This window comes from Haliotis asinina, chromosome 14 (assembly GCF_037392515.1).
Source record: "Haliotis asinina isolate JCU_RB_2024 chromosome 14, JCU_Hal_asi_v2, whole genome shotgun sequence".
NCBI classification, from domain to species: Eukaryota; Metazoa; Mollusca; class Gastropoda; order Lepetellida; family Haliotidae; genus Haliotis; species Haliotis asinina.
The window spans coordinates 23,318,548-23,337,756 of record NC_090293.1 but is presented as its reverse complement, the minus strand read 5'-3'; the positions used below and the strand labels follow the sequence as shown (position 1 = coordinate 23,337,756).

At 39.0% G+C, this 19,209-nt stretch overlaps 1 protein-coding gene across 1 annotated transcript; it reads left to right on the top strand.

Annotated features, from left to right (window-relative positions):
• The first annotated feature begins 8,069 nt into the window (after nt 1–8,069).
• On the top strand, nt 8,070–19,184 carry LOC137260714 (uncharacterized). The gene is made up of 7 exons (XM_067798298.1): nt 8,070–8,408; nt 9,169–9,259; nt 12,431–12,595; nt 13,056–13,324; nt 14,584–14,742; nt 15,319–15,460; nt 19,141–19,184. The coding sequence occupies exons 1-7, from the start codon at nt 8,070–8,072 to the stop codon at nt 19,182–19,184; spliced, it is 1,209 nt and encodes a 402-aa protein (XP_067654399.1).
• Nucleotides 19,185–19,209: the final 25 nt, after the last annotated feature.

Here is a 19,209-nt window from a genome sequence, read left to right as displayed (position 1 = left end):
AATGCGCAAAACAATTGTCCAGGTTGATTTTTCTTGAAAGGTAGCCATACAATTAGTGCCGTGTTTCGCCTAGTCAACAACAAAGAATGTAAAGGAAAGACATAGGCAGTACTGTATGGTTATGGCTTTATAAGTATACATCATTTCACTTCCCACGTAAGAGCAGATTCAATAATCGAAGGGGAATCAGTGTTTTAAATCAGCCTCCCGCGTGTTTGTTGAAACAGTCCCATTGCAACGAACGATCCTACTGAACCCTATCTCTCCGTTCCGGAGCATAACTCAAAAACCGTTCAATACTCTTCGACCAAAGTTAGTAGATATAATAAACTGAACCCAAGGTTGTACGATTTGCTGTTTACAGATTTTAGGCATTCTTATTTTTCTTGATTCCCATAGAAACGTTTTTGTCTTTGTCCATTGGTGAAGTTGGCTTCGCTTCTGGAGTATAACTAAAAAATTGTAATTGTTTCTGCAAAATATGGTCAATGTATCAATTAGAAGGTAAAGTAGTGCCTTTTGTTATTTAAAGTTTTTTGTGACTTATTATAAACATATTTATGTTTTGGACTTAGTCTAAAAGGCGAGAGGTGTGTTTAATTTCCGGAACACACCTCGAAAACTTCTTAATATCTTTCAGCAAACCTTGGCAGATATGTGAGCTAGACCCCAAAGTGACACCTTTTGTTATTTACACTTTTTTGGCGTTTTCCCGGTTCCGATGGAAACGATTCGAAATTACTCTCAAAAGTAAGGGATGTGTTTGTTTCCGGAACACAACTAAAAAATCATGTGATATCTTTCAACAGATCTTGGCAGATATAGGAGATGTATCTTGAAGTGGTGCCTTTTGCTGTTCACAGTTATATGTCATTTATACTTTTCATGATTTCCATGGGAACGATTCAAATTTAGAGTGAGTGGGTTAACTTTAACGTCACATCGGCAGCTCAGCCATATCGTGACGAGAACACTTAGTACTGAAAAGAAATATATTTACATTATAAAAACCTGTCAACAAAGGACAGTAAGACAACTAGAATATCGCAAATTGGATTAAAACTAGTGTGGAAAGTTAAAACTAACATCACTATTCGGACAATACAATATAAAAACAGGCCATAGATTGCCAACAACTGAAGGTAGATCACCCTGCTAGGGACCATGGGAACTTACTGTACCTTTGCTACCTGCATGGACCCTAGTTGGATTTAGATCATCCCCTCAGCCGTCAGTAATTTGTGAAATCTGGCCATACAAAAAAAGACACTAATTCTACTTAACCTGGAAATTTAGAATTGACTTTGAATGTTTGTGGACTTCGTAAACTCTCAAGAGGACAATAATTTTACGGTACGTCAACCCCCTTCGAGGATCGAGCCACTAACAATCTTAGTTGCTATTCAACTTCCAATCATAAATTTTTTATCTATTTACAAGTCACGTAACAGGCCTAAGTCTTTTAAAACTGCAAGGATTAAATGAGCACTAACATTACTAAAAAGATTCTTCAATGTTCTTGATTTAAAATAGTTATCCCTTGTGATGGAATATTCAACACAGTCAAGCAAAACATGCTTGACTGTGATTCTTTCATCACAAGGGATATAAAACGGAGGATCTTCACCTTTAAGCAAATATTCATGTGCATATCGTGTGTGGCCAATACGACATCGTTGCATAATGACCTCTTCAAACCTGATCTGACAACCCAAGTAGGCGTAATCAACGTAGGGTTTTATTTCATGTAATATATTTATATCTACTTGGGAGTCCCACTTCTTTTGCATCAGATCACGAATATAAGATCTAACGGTGGCTTTAAAATCACTGTAAGGAATAAGAAGTGGTGTCACAGATTTGTTGATTGCTGCTTTAGCAGCAAGGTCAGCCAAGAGATTCCTACATGGCTGGGTAACCAACAGAAGACGATGTCGTATTGACCAGTGACAAGATCATTATACAATTCAATAATTTCTATTAAAAGTGGATGTTTTCAAGAAATATGTTTAATAGACTAAAGGCAAGAAAGAGAGTCGGAAAAGATTATACACTGTTTATGTTTAGGGTGCTTTTGAATATATTTAAGAGCTGTTAATATGGCGTTTGCGTCTGCAGTAAAAAATAGAGCTGTTATCTCGAATTCTAGAAGATATTGTTCTCGATCCAATGACAGTGGCACAAGCTACTGCACCGTCGTCTTTGGAACCATCTGTAAATAAGGGTTTGTAACTGTATCTTTAGTTTTTAATTAATTATATTCTTGTTTACATTCACATACATTAGTTTCTGATTTTTTAAATGAAGGTAATGTTAGGTCGACTTGTGGCCTAACCAACTGCCAATGGGGAGACGAAAGAAGACGGGAAGGAGCTCTATTATCTAGCTCAATACCGGCAGCAGTAATGAAAGGCTCAGCCCAAGAGGCGGAACAAATGATGATTTCTTGTTACACAAATCTTTATAAGGAGAATTAAAGACACAGTGAACTGCAGGATTAGACTCGTTAGAATATAACTTTGCATTATATTGTAAGGAAAATTTTATACGGCGCTGGGTAAGAGATGGTTCGTCTGCCTCAACGTAGAGACTTTCAATACAAGAAGTTCTGAAAGACCCAAGACAAAGTCTTAGACCTTTTTGATTGACAGAATTTAATAGTTTCAGGTTGCTTTTGCAGGTTCCACCATATACGATGGAGCCATGGTCATGTTTTGAGCGGACAAGTGATCCATATAAGTGGAGGAGGGTAGCTTGATCCCCTCCCCATTGAGAAGCGACTTTTAATAAATCCAGCGCCTCCAGGCATTTATTTTTTAGGGATTTGATATGGGGGAGAAAAGTTAAATGTGAGTCGAAAATCAAGAACTTTGCCTCCTTAACGACTTTGATTGGAGTGCTATTTAAAACAATTCTGGGTCTTTATGCGATTTGTATTTTGTACAGAAATGTATACAACAGGTTTTCGACTTAGAAAATTTTAAAGCCGTTTTCAAGACACCATTTGTTTATTTTGTTTAAGAACAACTGCACTTGCCGTTCAATAGTATGCATATTTTCCCTCGACAAAAAATATTAAAATCATCCACAAAAAGTGATCCATAGATTGAACCATTTCAGACCTTGGATAAACTGTTTATCTTGATACTAAAGAGTGTTACAGACAAAATACTGCCTTGTGGAACACGCTGATTCTCTTTATAATGGTCTGACAGGGTTGAACCCAATCGGACTTAATATACTTTATTTCACTACTGAAAGGCCACAGGCCTATAATATAAAGACATATCATATTACATATAAAGTCACATGAAAACCTGATCTCGTATCATACCATGTAATGCCACACCGCGTCATTTTAGATCATATCATATCAAATGGTACCATATCATGTCCTATTATATCATAATCTATACATTTTAACATGCGATTTGTATCATACTATATTGTATCATACTATACCTATCACAGTACATTGTACCATTCATATCATGTCATATAATATATCATATCACATATTAAATACCAAATCTTATGACATTTATGATGGCATATTAATCATACACATTGGTCACACTAAGTATACTATAATATCATGTCAAATTACTCACTTCAGAATATCATATATATGTGTGTGTATTCCCTATACATCTCATTTGTGGAATAGTTCTCTGGAGAACATAGCTTTGTGAATAAAAGTTGCAATATTTTGGACCACCTTTTTGTCTGAGCAAGTCAGCAGTGAGGAGAATTTATCAATCGACGGATGCACAAAACAGAATATTTTGTATTAGACTTGAAATTGCCTGTCCTTTAAAAACGGTCATATCGTATGCTTTCTCGAGATCAGAGAAAATCGATACTGTATGTTGTTTATATCATAGAGCATATTTAACAAAGGATTCTAGTCGTACCAGACGATCAATGCTACTACGTTTTTTTCCTGAAACAACATTGAATATTTGGGATACGGTTATTGCTTTCAAGATACCAAGTTAATCTGTTATTAACCATACGTTCCATGCATGGTTTTACAGACACAGCTAGTGAGAGATATTGGTCTGTAATTAGACGGATCCATGCCCATATCTTTGACATCTAACACATCTCAAAGGATTTGGGATGTACACGTGGTCAAGTTGACGTTTGTTCCGTTTTGGGGGCTTTGGTATCCCATAGGTAGTATATATGTTTCATCATCCGAGCTCTCCACCCACCACGGAGTATCACAAATGACAATGGTAAACACAAGCGGGTCTCCGCCTTGCTGGACCAAGGATACTCGGATGGGATACTCCAGCAGAAAAACTAAAACATTAATTCTTCCACCAGAGTGGACCATGAGCCACCGCATTCTGGCCATAAGACTGTAGACAAAGTTCTTAATAAAACTCAAAAGATGTTACATGAACAAAAGGTGCCAAGGCCACAAATGAAACGATTCCAACTCAAATGTTATGCAGTTACGTAAAGTCAGTATACAGGGCCTGGCATGACCAGCTCATTGATAGAACCGGGCCCATTCAACCACCCGTCTAGGTGAAGTCAGGGCCCAAGTGGTGTTTTGGGCACAGGAACGCCGTTCATAGCTCCTATGCCCTCAACCACCAGAATCCCTTCCTCCACCGACACGGGGGCGCAACCAACGGCAAAAAAGGTTGCCCAATTTGGTCGCCTCTTACGACTAGCAATGGGGTGCTGTGGACACATTCTGCCCCGTGTCCACACGGGAGAAGAGCACTTAGCGTTACCCAGCACCCACCACGAGGAGGTGGCTCTTAATGAGTGGCCTTTGAAATGAAGGTCAAGTTCACCGAACCTGACTGACACCTTTCTTTTTGCTGTGATAAACTAAGATACCAAATATGAAAACAATCTAGTCAACGGTCCTTAAGATATTCCAATCCGTACGTACGTAGGGAGGACCTTGAAAATTAACCGAAGGTCACCAAAATCGAATAGGCCCTGCACCTTCCCTAGAAAAAGCTTGGTGTTGAAAACGAAGAAAAGTGAATATTTTACTGGTTCTTGAGATATCTCGCTGACAAGCGTAACATCCAGCTTACATGCTGAAATCTTGAAAGTGTCGACATGATCTTGACAATTAACTGAATGTCACCAAAATCAACTGGGCCTTTCACCCTCCATAGACAAAGCTTGTTGTTGAATATGAAGAAAATACCGTGAACGGTTCTCGATCTCGCTGACAAGGTAAAATGCTGAAGTCCCCTTGTGATCTTAATGAAGGTCAAGGTCACCAAACCTGACTGAGACCTTTCTTTTATTGTGATAAACCTGGATACCAAATATGAAAAATGAATCTAGTCAACGGTTCTTAAGATCTTGCAATCTGTAGGGACGGACGTAGCCTCATACTATATCCTCCGCTTCGCACTAATGCGAAGGGGATAAAAGATCAAGTAGCTTTCAGATGATTTGTCCTTTCAAATATGTTGGGGGCCGGGGAGATATGTCATCTAATGATTCTCGTTTCTTTTTCTTCTGGGGTACGTAAGTCCCAAAAGTCAATGTAAACTTACCAGGATTTTTAAGCGTAGTATATTTGTTATTTCAATTTTGGCTAAAATGTCCAACAATCGCCAGCGGCTGAGGGGATGGTGTAAATCCAAGTAGGGTCCATGGAGGTAGCAAAGGTACTGTAAGTCCCCATGGTCCCTAGCAGGGTGATCTACCTTCAGTTGCTGCCGATTTATAGCCTGGTTTTATATTGTATTGTCCATATGATGATAATTATGATGGTCTAGTTGTTTTACAGTCCTTTGTTGACAGGTTTTTATAATACACATATATTCCATTTCAGAGTTAAATATTCCCGTCACGATTTGGCTGAAATATTGCCGATGTGACGTTAAATATTAACTCACTCACTCACCCATTTTTCTTCTGGATTGAATAGAATCTGTGGGCAAGTATTACATAACTGATAATAGGTGCCACTTTGCAAAGTGATTTAAATGTTTTGTCTCATTGACGTAGGATAACGTATACGATGCAAAGAATGATCTACTGTTGTACTCAATAATGTTTTATCTTTAGGCCATTTTTGATAGTTTCTGTGTAATGTATAAAGTTATGTTCAACTTACCTTGGTACACAAAAGGGTGGACGTGTTGATAGGTTTGCTATCAAGGGCATCTCGATGTTTGCAAATACAATAAAATTAAAACCTAGTTTCAATACCGATTTTCAATGTATTTGGTTCTAATCAGTGATCCATGTTATGTGGACAAACTGAACATTCTGAGACTATCTGGGTTTTTTTGCGCCTTGCTAATGCGTTTGCTGTACTAACTCCCACGTGGTATACGTAATTCGTCACAGCCGATTTAAGCTGTTAGTGCATCTTGTTTGTTGTTTTCTCAGAGTGGTTTCATCTTTGGTGATAGAAATTGGACCATTCATCAGCATTTGTCCTGATCGTTAAACTCAAAGGAACTTAGAGTCTTTACAAATCCACAACCGTCTTAATGGGTTGGTGTCCACGGCAACCTTACTGGACCGAACTATTACTGGGAAGATATTATTACAGCGCACACACATAATAACATTTGTAGTCGGGCAACCTGAAAAGATTCAGAAACCAGCGTCTGAATAGCTGTTCGATTTCTTTGATTTTTATAAGTTTGTTCAATAACCAGTTCCTAAAGCCGTTCCTAACACTGCACTGCTGAAACTACCATTTATTTGTTCCTAATCACATTACACACAAGCTGCAAAAGGCAAGCTCAAAATGTGTTATAGAACACACCCAAACAACCAATGCATTGTGCAACTAACACAGTCGATGGGTTCTGATCCAGTGGTCATCGTTTGTCCAAGTGTCATAATCGGGTAAGGCGTCCGACCGTTCTCTTGTGTAGGCGGGCGAGCAGCCAAACTTAAATTGTTACGTCAGAAGTGGACCACGTTAATCAGAACTCCTGCACACCAACGTGACCTCGCTTTATGCTCTGCACGAGATGTCATCAACCCAGCAATTTTCAAATTCATGAAATCCAAGCCCAAAGGTCTTTGACACAGGAACGCGTGCTGCTATTCAAACCTCTAATGTCGGTCTGATTCACTCCACACAGTTCATCTTGCAAGTTCGATGACGTCCATCTCATCGTGCGAATCACATCACACGTGCCTTTAGAATGTTATCGTGGTAGTATTGCCGTGAATGTCATGTAAAGGAGTACAGCCAGTCAGTGATCTCACCACACACCACTTCTGAGCCACCTTGAAAAGACGTTTAAGTGAAAAACCGCACAGTCCGTTTGCGCCACTCGGTACACGGGCGTAAGTCCCTTTCATTCAAAGTATTTATATACCTGCCATCGTTTTCATAGTACTACAACTGTTGCGTTTTTGTACGGCAAAAGCTGCCAGCACCTGTAGTGATGTAGTATATTCAGTCGGGGTCCATTCAGGTTACAAAAGTACTGTAAATGCCCATGATCACTTGCCTTCGATCTGAAGCCCGTTTTGTATCTTGTATCGTGGTCAATAGGGTTCCTCTAGCAGTTTGAGCGTGTGGGTGAATTAGAATTTTATCGTCACCTGGATAATATTGCAGACATATAGTGACGAGAAGATTTTGCATAAGAAAATAAATACAATACGTGAAACAACCAGTCAGCGAAGCACTGGAAAAAAAACAGATCACAAACGGTGCTTATAAATAGCATTTAACTACAGCATAAATCACAGTATTTAACGTACAACCGAAATAAATTAATTTACAACCAGCAGCTAAAGGTGGATGACAATGCTACATACAATGGGGTCTCGTAGTGTGTAGTATAGATTGTTGTCGTCACAGTCAGGCTGAAACATTTTGGATATTACGTACATATTTGTCAACTCTCTCCACGTACCTTACAATCAATATGCAATTTACTTTCTTAGACCCGTCTCTAAACATGTCTGTTAAACCTACATTCCTCATTAGGGACACTGATGAAGTGTGACGCAACCTTTTCAACTGCAAAAATAGTTCAAATAATCAAACCTATAAAGAGACGGGTAACCAGTAGTCATATTAGTCAGCAGTGCCTCCCGACAATATGTCACGTCTCTGTGTAAGTTGGCCTCTTATAAAAGCGGGTATATATATACTAGTTTCCTTTGCTGGTGCCGTCGAGAAGACTTGTTCACCAATTAGTCAACTCGACGTGGTGGAGAATATAAGATTAGCTGGAGCAGTGTTTGACTCTGTAGTATCTCCAGGTGTTGTCACATGTGCCAAAGAATGTCTGTCAAGACTTGCCTGCAAGTCCTACAACTTCCATCTGGATGACGGGACATGTGAGCTCAGCAGTGAGAGTAGCCCTGGCGCTAATGGGACAGTGGATGTTTTGGCGATGGAACGTTTTGTGTTTTCTCTATCACAGATTTGGCCACAAGTGAGTTTACCTGAACGTTTCTTTTAAAAAACCCACCTTTTTCGTCACAGATATAATATGCAATATCTGTCATGATCTTACCATATTTTATTGTGATACTATTAATTTGTGGTTTTTTTATCGCATTTAGAAACCAGCCGGGTTCTATTGGTCTTCAGCAACCCAATATCTGTCGTACAAGGTGACCAAAAGTATCACGTGGTCAAACTCGTTGACTTAATTGACACGTCATCTTATCCCAGTTGTGTAGATGGATACTCATGCTATTGAAAACTGGATAGTGTGGTCTAGACTCGATGGTTTCCATACCGTCGCTGTATGGCTGGAATATTGCCTACTAAAGGCTTGAACAACGATTCAGACGGTTATACAGACACCAGTGCGCTGGCAATGGCAATATTGTGAAATACAGAGAAATGATAGAAAACCTTTTAGGTCTAGAAATGTTTAGAAAAGTAACACTATGTTCATAGCCGCGAGGAAGCCAGCTGGAACTTAAGGGTTACAACTGGTGATGTATTTACATGTTACAAGATTCTTTTATTTGGCAACACCTTTCACCGACACTCCAGAACCAGACTCGGTGATTTAAAGTCTGGCAAACCTGAATATCTCGTTTGTTGAATATAAGAACATTTCCTCTGTGTATATGCTTTTAAAAGTATTTTATTGTGATTGGACTGGTTAGTATATGGTAGTAAATGGTTTCGTACCCGTTGTATGCTGACTATTGATTCGGTCAACAATTAATCTTTCTAAGGGAATACTTGGTGCATGCAAAGACCACAACTGCCCCTTGAACTCAAGGTGTATAGATGTCGGGAAGAATGCCTCGAGATGTGTCGTTGCGTGTAAGTATATTGCATACACGTAATACTGATATCAGTGTCTTGAATGTTTTGTAAATTAGATAACCACTGATTTGTAGAGTTGCATGCTTAATCGTGGGGCTAAAATTACATTACCATCTCATTTGTTTTGTGGTAGTTGAAATCGTTATCTTGGGTTCACTTTGGCAATGAAATGGTGCTTAGGTTTGGACTCTTCTCAAATTAGTAATTCAACACGCTTCTCCTTTGTGTATACATGCACAAAGTTAAAAGCAAGAAAAACATGTTCCTCGTTGTTGCTTCCTCTATCTTGGTTTTATGCACAGTTCCTACTAAATCGCTAAATTAAATTGGCAATGCCTAACAACATTTCATTCTGTATTTTTTCTGACGTCAAGAATTGCTTCTGTCGTCATTAACTACGAGTTTGCAAGAAACGAATCCGTGTTAAAAACAACATGAATGAACTCAAAATGTTCGGCCAAAGGTAACTGGAAGATAAGAAATTGAAGGTATGGTAAACGACCAATCAAACATATCTAAGATTCTACGATAAATTGCTTGGTAGGAATATTACCCAAGCAATATCCGTCTTTTCTTGATAATTTAACGAAAATTGTTACACCGACTTAGTACCAATCGTGAAGGAAGCAATCCATGTTTACTGCACTGAAGATTCGTCACTACTGACATCTTTCATTAAGGATAGGAGCTCGCACTTAGTCACCAGGTTACAAGGTTAGACATTAATAGCATACAGAAGTGCGTTAAATGTACTCAAGAAGCTGCTGTTTTGTTTCCTCTCTGACGTCGAGATTACACTCATAACTAAAGCAATCTCAGGATCACATTTTAGACAAATGTAACAATCTGTCTCATTACGCATTTTGTTCTCTTATGTCACTAATTATAGTAATCTGTTAACAGAATGTATAGTAGCACGAGAAAAAATTGGACATTCACAGTAAAACGACTTAACCACATGCTCCCAGAATTTGGTTTTAAAAAACATTGAACATATACCTACATCTGGACTGCAAAAATACTTTTACATTATCTTATGTCAGTGGTTGTGGTAGTCAGAAAAATAGTAGTTTTGACAGAGTGAGAGAAAAGTGGAAATGGATGGGGTGATTTGTGGGCTGTACTTATACGTAAAATGGGGGCCAATGTTTACGACATAATGAGGGGTTAAAGCACAGCCCATCCCATAAAAACCCAGACCCGTTGAATGGGAGATCTCTTGTGACAGACCCTAACTGAAGTCTCCAGCAACCAAGGAAATAACGTCTTTGCCACGACATGTACGCCAATGAAATATTGCCAAATTGAAATACATGTGTAACTCACTAACACTTTTTTGTCGCTCGTCCATTATTTTTTAAACGTTAATGAACGGCCACATATCAATAAACATGACACTCAAGTTTAACGTGTTGGTCATATTCCAACATTTATTGAATCTCCTATTTACTGACGTCGATTTTCAGCAGAAACAGTGTTTCAGCCAAGTTCAGCAATGAACTAGCCCCAAAATATACAGAATGAGTGAGTTACGTTTTACGCCACACTCAGCACCTTTCCAGTTATATGGTGGCGGTGTGTAAATAATCGAGTCGGACCAAACAGTCCAGTGGTCAACCTCATGGGCATCACTCTGCGCGATTGGGTACCGATGACAAGTGTCAACCTAAAACCTACAAGTTCAACACATTTTTTTCTGTGAGAAACGTAAGGTTTGATTGAACCGCACATTAAAAAAGTCGGGCTGTGCGGTTTTCGATCAGGCTTCTATGATCGCGAGTGCCACCCCTTCCATTTCTGCACAGATTTCGTTCAAATTTGAAGTATATGTAAATTATAGCATCTAAAAACATTGTACGATTGCAAAAGTCTAGATTTACAGTTTTGAAAATTATTGTCCAAACAGAGATTCGAACCCCTGTGATACACCTTCCCCTTTAAATTGACTCTGTTGCATTCTCCATCATAAAGAATAAATGTTTCAGTGTCAAAACTGTTAACGATCTTTTTACCGTGGTTAGATCTCATTTAATTGCTGGGGTTCCATCTTATGTGTGTTTCTTTTGTTTGCTCTTAAATGTGTTTGCAGGATGCTAAAATACAACAGATTGTATTGCAGAAGATTAGATACATTGAAGAAACCAAACGATCATCTGTACGGTACCATTCTTATATAACTAGGAAATAATTTAGTATGATACGTGCAAAAAAAAAGAGTAATAATGCTAACACTTTCGCGAGTTTAATGGATATAGTGTTTGTCAGAAGCGAATTTAGCATTCTGTTTATGACTCTCCTACAAGAATTGATAGAAACTGCCCAGAGTGTTATGTTTCCCAGCTTATCAAGAACCAGGCAAGGCCTAACCCCATTGTGACAGAAGTAACAACAAAGGCAAGCTACACTTAAAGGAAATGTCGATTATGTAAATGTCAGCCAACAATATTGGCCTGTAGATCAACTATATACTAATCCAAATGTAAACAGATCTCTTCATTGCAAGACAATACACTTAATACATTCATTTATATAGAAAAATTTGCTTCCGCAATATACGAATTATTTCCAATGAAGACAATAAAATGAAAATTATTTCGAAAAATGGTGGGCAACTGACAAACGATACGCAAACCTAACTTTTACGCAGTTTTGTTTTGATTAGACAAACACGGCATTTCCAAAAGCCACGCTTGCGTTTAATTGCCTATTTTGTCCGCTCTTATTTCCGTGTTGACATACCTGGGCGCTGTCATCCACAACGCTTTTCTCGTTGCAATATTTTAGAAGAACATATACACGCACGTGCACGTGTACTCTTTCCTCATCAAGTGAGCCACAATTAAAAGTGACCACAAAGGGGTTGTACCTATAGTTTTGGAGATATTCGAACGTATATCGAAAGTCAGGAATTAGATTGCATTTGAAGTCTTCACTAAACGTCTAGGCATAACCCGACACAATACGTTTAAAACTACAGGCCATTCAGAAACAGTGGAGAATGTCACATAAAATACAGTTCTAAGGCAATCGCACAGAAGGTGATTCTCATTCCAGAATACATAAGGCACCTAAACTTCGAATTCTGCAATAACTCGCAATATACTTGAAATGTGAAGTTTGTAATTCCCCACTGTTGGTTTTACTTACATTGAAATATAATTTTTGCAGACTGTTCAGATCCCCCAGCTGTTGAACATGCCACAGTGGTATCCCCGATAGGTCAGGTGACTCCGGTAAATCAGTCACTGCAGCTGAAATGCATTGTGGGATATGTGCCGTGTGGAAATGTCAAGTGTAAGCCGGATGGAACATGGACTAACATGACTTGCAAGCGTAAGTTGGAACAGAAGGGCCAGACTTTAAATGTAAATGTAAGCGTGTCTCCAGCAAATTGACGGCCGTGGACTTCAAAAGTTGCCTGCACACACAGCTCAATTACATGAATGTCGTGAAGATCCGTGTTAAAAAGTGGTCTTCGGCAACCCACGCTTATCATAAAATGTGACTAATGGAATCAAGTGGTCAGGTTTGCTGACTTGGTTTACACATTTGCGTAGATCGATGCTTATGTTATCGATCTTTGCAATGACTGGTCCAGACTCGATTATTTACAGAAGTCGTACAGATGGAGTACTCTCGAGAGCGGCGTTAAAAAAGAGCAAACAAAATATTAATATCCACATGTGTCACACACAATGATGTACCAGAACACGGGTTCTCATTTAACCCTATCAGGTTCTGTATGTGCATAAATTTGGGTGTTTCCCCTGATTAATAACGATTTCTTTTCCAGGTCTGTCAAGTTGTCAAGATGTGCTTGAACTTAATTCTAATTATTCTGATGGAGAATACTGGCTGTATCCAGAACCGCTTAAAGGTGGCCGTGTGAAGGTGTACTGTCATGGCATGGAGAATACACCCAGAGAGTACCTCACTCTGAGCACTCCTTACCTCATGGATGCACCTTTCATCGCTAATTACTATTGTACAGGAAGCGACGTAACTACTGACAATGGATCTCTCGGAAAACATGTCTTTTCCAAGTTTGGCTTGAAAATGCTGGTAAGATCAAATGGAACTTGGAAAATAATTTGTAAAGGGTGACTCGGCATTAGCCGCTGTTTGATCAGCACCCTTATCACTACAAGGGTAAATTACCCACTGATGTGATAGATTTTTGAATATTTCTTCTCACACCAAGAGCAATGTCATAGAGTAGTCCTATGGAACAGTTTTATAAGAAACTCACTCGAATCGTATTTGTGGAAGTGCGGGTTTAAAATCCATCTTCCGTATCCAATGCATGTGATAAGATGTGACAAACGGCATTGGATCATAAGGCTTGCTGATTTTGTTGATGCAAGTCATCGCATCAGACTGTCTGGTCCAGACTAACAAACCAGCCACTCGAATATCCCACTGTCTTAAAACATTTTATGTAATTTCTGTAAGCCCAAACTTAAATCGTAGTATATTTGTTGTTTTCAATAATGGCTAAATTTCAAAATAATCGGCAATGTCTGAAGTGACGGTGTAAATCCAGCTGTGGTGCATGCACGTAGCGAAGTTACTACGTTCAGTTGTTGGCGGTCTATAGCCTGTCTTTTATATCGCAATGTCCTCTTTAATTACAATGTTTAATGTGCCGAATATCGCGCGAAATATTCAAGCGGTTATTCGCAGGTGTGGGCCGCCTGTATCTTTCTAAAGGAGGGATAATTTGCATCACAAGATATGCGACTGAACAAGGGCATTACTAAAATTGGTCATGAGTTAGAAAAAATGTAATGGTCGCATCAGTTTACTTTTACGTCGGACTCTCATTTCTGGAACTGAGAGTCATTGTTATAAATGTCTTGCACTGATTGGAAAATTTAGATAATGAAAAGATTGAAGCAAAAATCATATGTTGTAACTGACATATGACATACCTATGAACGCTACCGCCTTTTGCACAGGGAATGAGAAAGAGAAGTTCGGGTTAGGTCAGTGGTGTCACGCAAGGAACTGAACATTCATTTTTCTATGCCTGATTATTTGGCATGAAAGGACAAAACATACCCCGCTTAGCTCAGAATCAGAACAAAGTCTCCGAGTTGGGAATCTGTGTTAAAGGAAGGCAAAGCGTACGAGCGATTACGCGCCACAGCACTAGCATATGTCGGGACAGGTACAGCAGCCGCACATATTGGTGCATGCATGTATTTATAAGAGCGAAATCATCTAAAACGTTATCATTAATGTTACCTGTTACACCTACAGTAACATATAACCCCCACCTCAACGCATGTGTTGTATGCCTTGTTATTTTATCCTTGTAGACCATGGCTGTTTCGAAAGGGGATCGCAGATTCTACAACAAGACAGGGGGTAACATTGCAGACGTGGGTCACGTTCGAGACTGCTACTCTCGGGATTGTGGCCCTGTAGGACGTGCTGTGATCGACCTGAGAGGGACCGGATTGTCTGTTCGTGATAGTGTAAGTATTTCGAAACCGGTTACTGCCATATTGGATTAATCAGAGGAAGTTACTGTCCGTGCCTACTATCTTTAGTGCTCTTCAAATCAGTTATTATGACGACTTGTGCCACTTGGTCACCTGGTCAGCCCGATCGGAAATAGTAAACTGTGAAAACATTCTCACTGTAAACGACATAAGTGGAAGTACATCTAAACATCTAAACATAGCTTCACGTTCTGTTCTTCTGACAGTGATAAAAGTAGATTTGAACCTGTTGTCGTTACTGCCACATGTGGGATTAATCTAAGAGGAACTTTTTTTTTTCTCTACGGCCCGTGGCTATGGGTACTACTGGCACTTCCTTGCTATGAGTGGAAATGTATTCGTGGTCCTTGTTATCACTGCGTATTAAGTCTAAATTATGCTGATCCACAGCCCCGTGTGGATTCAGGGTTCAAACTGAAGTAAGGGGCAACTTAGTGGGTTGTCAGTTATTTTGTTTATTGCGCGCCACCGAGCCCACTTTCGGGGAACGTTTCACACAGTAACAGGTTTGTATAGGCCACATTCCATGTTTTCCATCTCATTCTTCAGGTAACATGGAACAATTATGCTGGATGGACCCCGATTGTGAACCGGTCATTTGGTGGTCAGTTGATCGTAATTCGGTGTGGAGGATATTGCGGGGGTTGTACAGTCAACGGTTCCCTGTCCCTTTCATTGATGGAATCTGATGGTAAGGGCATTGTCAAAGGGGTATTTGGTACATGTAGTTTCAGAGACAGTGGCATTTGTTACGTAAACAGTGAAACGATGTTTGGGAATGTCTTATGATGGAGGCATAGATTAAAAGGCGTTTTGCTTGGTCTCATGTACTGGTATGCACTACATGCAAAACTTTGGCCAGAATTACATGAGACAGGTTAGCTGGAAATATTAGGACCACATGTATACTTCCTCTCAATCTGGTGTGTGACGTGTATGGCGATCTACCCTCAGTTGTTGGCGATCTATGGCCCGTTTTGTATATTGTCTGGTCCCTTATAATGTTTTAGATTTAATTACTAGTTTTACATGTGTATCTGCCATAGTCTAGTTATTTTACTGTCTTTCGTTGACAGGATTGTATAACCTCTCTTTTATTATTGTTGGTACGTAAGTCCCAAAACGTTCAAAGTGAAATTTACCAGTATTTTAAACGGAGTATTTTTTTCATTTTAAATTTTGGCTACATTTTCCTACAATCGCCAGCTCCTGAGGGGATGGAGTAAATCCAGCTGGGATCAATGCAGGTAGCAAAAATAATGTAAGTCCCCTTGGTCCCTAGTATGGTGATCTACCTTCAGTTGTTGGTGATCTGTAGCCTATTTTTCATATTCTGTGTTGTCCACATTGTGCTGTTAGTTTTAACTTCATATGCAAGTTTTAAATACGAATTGTGATACTCTAGTTATTTAATATATTCATATTCTTTGTAGTCATATTTGTTCTCGTCACGACATGACTGAGATATTGCCGATGTGACGTTAAATTATAACTCACTCAGTCTTTTATTTTTGTTATTCTATATATTGTCATAGTCACGATATGGCTGAAATATTGCCAAAGTGACTTTAAATATCACTTACTCAATCTGGTATGTATTGAGAATGAAAGAACAAAAAGTATTCAGTTCGCCAAAGTACGTGAATTGTGTACAGGTTGCAACACTATCGAGCGTCGATTTCCAAAATGAAACGAACGCTCATTAAATAATTATGTGTGAAAATAACAAACAACAAAGAGAAAATAGTAAATAATTGTCATGTAAGCGAAGCTGGTTTACAAATCAATACAGCAATGTAATTAGGATACAGTACACAAAAGAGCGGTAAAGAGAGGTCAGGCATTGATGACTTTTACCTTTCAGCAACACTAGTCAAGCTTCAAAACCATGCCTTGCCGTCATATTTACGGTTAAAAGATGGATGTTCCACACAAGAGAGCCTCGTGTGTGTTAAGGTTTTGTAGAAATATTGTCCTCTTGAGAGGGTGAGAAAGTCAGAAAACTTTTAAAGTAAATATAAGTGACTGTCTATAGTATTTTGGTACTCTTAAAGTCCCCGGCTGACTTGATGATGTAAATCCATCTAGGGTCCGTGCAGGCAGAAAACGTACCGTAAGTCCCCATGGCCCCTAGTATGGTGATCTGCCTTCTGTCGTTGACGATCAATTTTATATCGTACTTTCCAAACAGTACTATTAGTTTCAACGTTCCATACTAGTTTCAGTTGTAACTATTAATATGTTATTATTGGACGTTTAAATTCGTAACTGTGTTTGTCTCAAAAGGCGGTTAAGTGCTGTACAATTATTGTCCTCCTGAAAGGGTACGTAAGTCCACAAACATTCAAAGTAATTTAGACCTTTCCACATTTTTCATCGTAGAATATGTGCCTTTTTAATGTATGGCTAGATTTCCTAAATTACTAACGGCTGAAGGGATGATGTAAATCCAGTTAGGGTCCATGCAGGAAGCAAATGTACTCTAAGTCCCCATGGTCCCTAGTATGGTGATCTACCTTCAGTTGTTGGTGATATATAGCTCGTATATATTTTGTATTGTCCAAAAAGTGATATTAGTTTTACCTTTCCACACTAGTTTTAAATTATAACTCTGATACTCTAGTTGTTTTACTGTGCTTTGGCAGTGTTTTTATGATGTACACATAATCTATTTCAGTAATAAATGTTCTCGTCACGATATGGCTGAAATATTGCCAATGTGACGCAAAATATTAACTCCCTCACTCAAATTAGTTTTTATTGTGATATTCTAGTTGTTTTGCTGTCCTTTCACGACAGTTATCTGGTTGGTTTTTGTTGGTTTTCACTCACTCACTCCACACAAAGCTCGATTAATTTTCTGAAGATTCCAGGTTACTTTTGATTTTAGAATGGCTTCATCTCATACCCACCGCTTACATTAGGTACTAATGCATTAATGACAGCTGATTATTGTCTGAACACAATGTACATGTATGTACATCTACTGATTACAGAAACAATATGACACAATTATAGCAATGTTATAATAACAACGTTGACAAACATCTTACGAACGCCAATTCCCTCTATTACCACCATAAACATAACGCATGTTATGCACGTGTACAACCAATAGCCCCATGCACGTGCATCGGGTCCCATTACTGATTTTGACGGTTTTTGAAGAAGGTCAGGAAATCTCTCAGAATATTAAACGTACATCACACATTTGTTAGTCACAATGCCATACACCAGTCATCTTTCAAAAGCGACTACATTCCAAACAGCTATGGCTGCAAGGGAGTGCAAATGTTGATGCACCTTCAAAACATTCAGTATTATCAACACTGATTGACTCCGATATATCGCCTAAATATTTTTAATGGTAAATACAAAACAAAGTTTCCCTACTTTTTTAAGAGTATACATCACAGACGACTAATTATAATCTGAACACAATGCTTTGAACGTTTGCTGATTGTTTACAGCACCAAGATTCATAACATTGTTTCGCAATACATCATAATGTGATGTGGCACTTGAAATCGCCTCTGCCGTTTGATCCCCATGGTTCCGAGTATGCTGTTGGCTATCTATAGCTGATTTTTGTATTGTACGGTCTTCTTTAATTACACTGTTTTAGTTCATATCTGTGATAATGTACTACTTTTACTGTCCCACGATGGAGGGATTTTACGTTCTCAATTTATTTGTTTGAAACTCTGAAAATGGAGTATTTGAAGAATGTGACAAAAAACATTAGGTCCAGGATCAGGGAAGAGGACAGTGTCATATTCATGGACATGAGCAAGGTGATGGAGCCACTCACAGTCAACACTGTACCTGGTGAAGAGTCAGGCGATGCTATTGCATATCTCAGTGACTTGTAAAAACAAAATGTGAAGGTGATAGAAGGTAACCTTCAGGAAGGACTTGCTGAGCATGTAAAACAAGTTTGTTCCCTACTTGATCGTGATGAGTGGCCCAGGTTAAAAGCTATGATCAATGGCACATATTCAAAGCTTCCACCAACTCAGCTCTGCAAAAGAGTGATTCTTGTCCATAAAGATGCCATGCCAAACTGCGCCATCCTTGCCCACATTGCACTCTGTATGCGGAAACTGAAATACCCATCTAATTTTCATAATACCCACTCCGGGAAAATAGAGTGGGTACAGTACTCACATTTGCAAAAGCATATCTGGAGCTCTGAGATTATATTTGCATGTACGACATCACTGATGTTCGAGGTACCTCTAGTGTCTCAGTGTACATCATTGGCTTCGTGTGTAAGACGTCCAATAAACCTTTGGCGATTTAAAATGTCATAAACACTTTTGGTTGATTATCGATATTCCAACGATCACGACTGTTGTTTGTATCTTGCAGCTCCAGCAGAGAACAGTGCAACGATCCCTACGTGTGCGCCATGAACAACTCAACGTGCCACCCTCCTCA

Coding starts and splice junctions, on each gene's coding strand:
- LOC137260714 (XM_067798298.1), top strand. CDS start 8,070: ATGTCACGTCTCTGTGTAAGTTGGCCTCTTATAAAAGCGGGTATATAT. Junction 9,260..12,430: donor CTCGAGATGTGTCGTTGCGT/GTAAGTATATTG, acceptor TAATTTTTGCAG/ACTGTTCAGATCCCCCAGCT. Junction 15,461..19,140: donor TTCATTGATGGAATCTGATG/GTAAGGGCATTG, acceptor TGTATCTTGCAG/CTCCAGCAGAGAACAGTGCA.